At 28.7% G+C, this 3,542-nt stretch overlaps 1 protein-coding gene across 2 annotated transcripts in view; it reads right to left on the bottom strand.

Moving 5' to 3' along the window:
• Positions 1 to 788: 788 nt before the first annotated feature.
• Positions 789 to 3,542, bottom strand: part of LOC108974628 (LIM domain kinase 1) — a 12,625-nt gene continuing 9,871 nt past the window's right edge. For both annotated transcript variants that reach the window (XM_018942567.1, XM_018942568.1), the window contains one exon: positions 789 to 2,919. In XM_018942567.1, coding sequence (XP_018798112.1) covers positions 2,612 to 2,919 — 308 coding nt within the window. In that variant the 3' untranslated portion in view covers positions 789 to 2,611. The remainder of the gene's footprint in view (positions 2,920 to 3,542) is intronic.

The raw sequence follows: 3,542 nt of genomic DNA, 5'->3' as shown, positions 1-3,542 counted from the left end.
TCGTTTTTGATTCATGCTTAATTAAGAGTATTGCTTTAAAAATTAATATGAAAACAAAAATGTGCGAAAATGGCAAAAAATCCTTTTAATACTAGAAAGTTATTTCGGAATGTGCTTTTAGTTATTATATACTTTAGTCGCTTTTAATTATTTGTTATTAGTTTAAACGATTTAATAAAATCATAAAATACTTTTAGTAAAATATAAATTGAAAAAGTTCGAATCGGGAATGTTTCGTTTTGCCTATAAATAGCAGCTAGTAAGTCTTAAAAATTTTAAATTTTACAAAAATGTTAATACATAAAAAGTGTATAAAAATATTCGCTTAAAACATGATTTTCAACTAATTAAATACTGTTAATATGCTTAAAAATACGTAAAATATTTTTGACAAATATTTTTATGGCTAAATTACAGTTATTAGTAGAAGAAAAACTAGCTTTCATAATAAAAGAGAATACAAAGGTCGATATAGCAGATTAGTAAAAAGTAGTTGGAATTTCGAAATTCGAAAACGTTAAATATTGTCATGTAGGAATGTTTATTGTGGTTATTTCTTGTTTGAATTCCAATTAATTGTCTGGTGTAAAATTTGGGCTTTTTATAACAACTTTGAATTTTCGAACATTAATTTGTTTGCCATAATTAGCTTTTAAATGAATTATTTTCCTAAAATTTAGTTTGAAAACTGTAGCGACATATATTTGAACATAATTAGTCAAACTTCGAGTTTTCGAATATAAAACTTAGGCTGAAAATGAATGCCTAACAGTAAAATTCGAATTATATTAACTATTTCAATCGTTTTATTACTTTAAACCAAGGTTTCGAAAAACAGCTGCAATACTTAATCTTTAGACTTCGAATTTTGAATACAAAATTTTGTTCTAAAATTGCGGCTAATTAGTGAATTGTACATAAGTATATTTGCTAATAGTTTTAAAAACTTTCATGAAATTTTTTTATATGAACACTAAATTTTCGAAAATCAAACTTTTTTGTAGATATATTTGTTATATTTAGATAGCTTAAATCCTTTAGTAGCATGATATCGAATTATAAGCGCATTAGACAAACTTTTACAAGAACTTCCAAATTTCGAACATACTAATTTTTAACAAAACTGAGGTTTAATAGTGACACTGTATATATTATTGCTATATTTCAACAGTTTAAAAGTTTAAGCAGCACTGTTTCGAACGAAAAGATTATTAAACAACCTTTTACATGACTTCGAATTTTGAATATTAATTGTTGTTTCCAAATAGCGGCTTAATATTGAAATTGTGCACATGCTTGCTATATTTCTGTAGTTTCAGCATGTTAATCCAATATAAGCGCTTGTTTAATGCAATTTAAATGAAATTTTATGAAATTTAAATTTTCGAACATTAAAATTTAACGTTTAGAAAAGACATTTTGCATTTATTTGCTATGGATTGATAGTTTAAAAACTGTTTACGAAAGTTAAACGCATTGAACAACTTTCTATATGAACTTCGAATTTTCGAACATTACATATTTTGACAAGTTTAACGTTTAGAAGTGAAAATTTGTATAAATTAGCTAAGTTTTCATATTTTCTTTGTATTTTCTAACCTTTTTCGTTTAGTTTTCGTCCTATGAGTTTAGCCTATTTACTTATTTTTATAATAGACTTTAGTGTGTGCGCTTCCAAATTGTATTTAGAATATTCTTTTGCGCACTACAAATATACCTTTTTGTAGAAATATTTTTCGTTTTCAGTTTTCTTTTTTCGAATGGCACTATAGTGTAGGTGGTTAGCGATACATTAAGGAAATTCAACTGTTTACTTTATTTATGTATGTATATATTTATATTTTTATTACTAGTTAAAAGCTGGCAACAAATAACGCTCAGTTGGAAGCAAATAAAAAGCGCGAAACATAGGTGGCGATTTTAGTTAGATTTTAGTACATTTTGTAGTCAAGTTTTTTTTTAGTAATATGTGAGGTAGTGATTAAGAGTTTTCTAACTGTTTTTCACGTCGTTACTAATTGTTTTTTTCCAAAATACCGTTAAGCGCTCGCCTTTTTAGTAATTGCTGGCCAAAATCGTGTTGCGTTTCAGTAATTTTTCGCACTTTTCGTCCATTAGTTGTGTTAAAAGCAGATTGCATTATATATTTCTACGTAGTTTAGGCACTTTTTTCCCACTAACAACTAAATATTATATTCAACTTTTCATTTGTTTACAACTTTAGCTTAATAAACGCTTACAATTAAATGTTATTGAAATAAAATTGCAATTTTCCACCTATTTTATATTCGTATGGCGAGCGTAACGCTTACATTTCTCAACTATGTTGTAGATTGAATACAAATTTACATACATACAGACAGGCTAAACCGTTATTTATACACTACTCGTCTTATTAAGCTTTTCTTTTACAACTAATACTCGGCTAATATAAACTGTTTACAATTCTCAATGCTTTATTCGAACATACGGTCAAGTTCGAATCGAAAATATTTACCTCCGAAACTCCTGCATCCACACACAACTGCTTACTGTATTATTATCGTTTAGTTTCGTTTTAAATCTACATTTATTATTCGCTTAATCATGGCGTCTATTGCTTTCGAAAATATCAATAACGCGTAGAGAGTTGCTTACGCTTACGTCGTTCCAATTGTAACGCTTGTTCGGCGCTGCTGTTCGCTGTGGGCGTGGCTGCCACTGTGTTGCTCACGACTGTAACTTTCGTATCACTACTTTTGACTTTCACCTTCTGATCGGTCAGCTTCGCATTGAGGCGGTGCACTTTCTCGGGACTGAGTATGGTGAGACGGGTTGTACTTTTCAAACTGGCAGGAGTAGTTGTTGTTGTAAAATTGCTATGATGACTGCTGTTGTTGGCAAGACTTTGACGCAGGCGCTGCTGTTGGTTTGGGGGTGCTGTGAGTGGAATGGAAAGGCTGATGAATATTTTTCCAAAAATAAAATACATAATAAATATACACACAGCTACGCATTAGCTACGGAAGCATGTATCTAGTTTCATGAACCTAACTTTCAAGTTAAAAAAAATATCTCGTACAAAAGTGTTTTCGAAAATCACTTTTTATACGACAGCTAAGTGATTTTCTGATTCAAAATTATTTAAATATTTGCAAAAAGGTTAGTAAAAGCTACATTTATATTGGTATGAAAATTCAGCGCGATAACTCTTCAATTAAAAACAAAATTTTCTAACAAATATGTTTTCGAACTTCACTTTTTATATGACAGCTATGTATTTTTCTCATCAAAAACAATTTAAATATTTACAAAAAGGTTAAGATAAACTAAATTTATGAGAATATAAACTTCCATCACCATAACTCTTAAAGTAAAGAAAATTCTCGTATAAAAGTGTTTTCGAATTTCACTTTTATGTGGCAACTATGTATTTGTGTGAACAAAAACGATTTAAAAATTTATAGAAACGTTAGTAAAAGCTACAWTCGAATTGGTATAAAGATTCAGGACGATAACTCTTCAATTAAAAGAATTTTTCGAACAAAAATATTTTCGAACTT

Source organism: Bactrocera latifrons, unplaced genomic scaffold (assembly GCF_001853355.1).
Source record: "Bactrocera latifrons isolate USDA-ARS-PBARC rearing strain unplaced genomic scaffold, ASM185335v1 scaffold_57, whole genome shotgun sequence".
NCBI lineage: Eukaryota > Metazoa > Arthropoda > Insecta > Diptera > Tephritidae > Bactrocera > Bactrocera latifrons.
The sequence above is the reverse complement of the archived record's forward strand: the minus strand, read 5'-3'. Positions and strand labels throughout refer to the sequence as shown.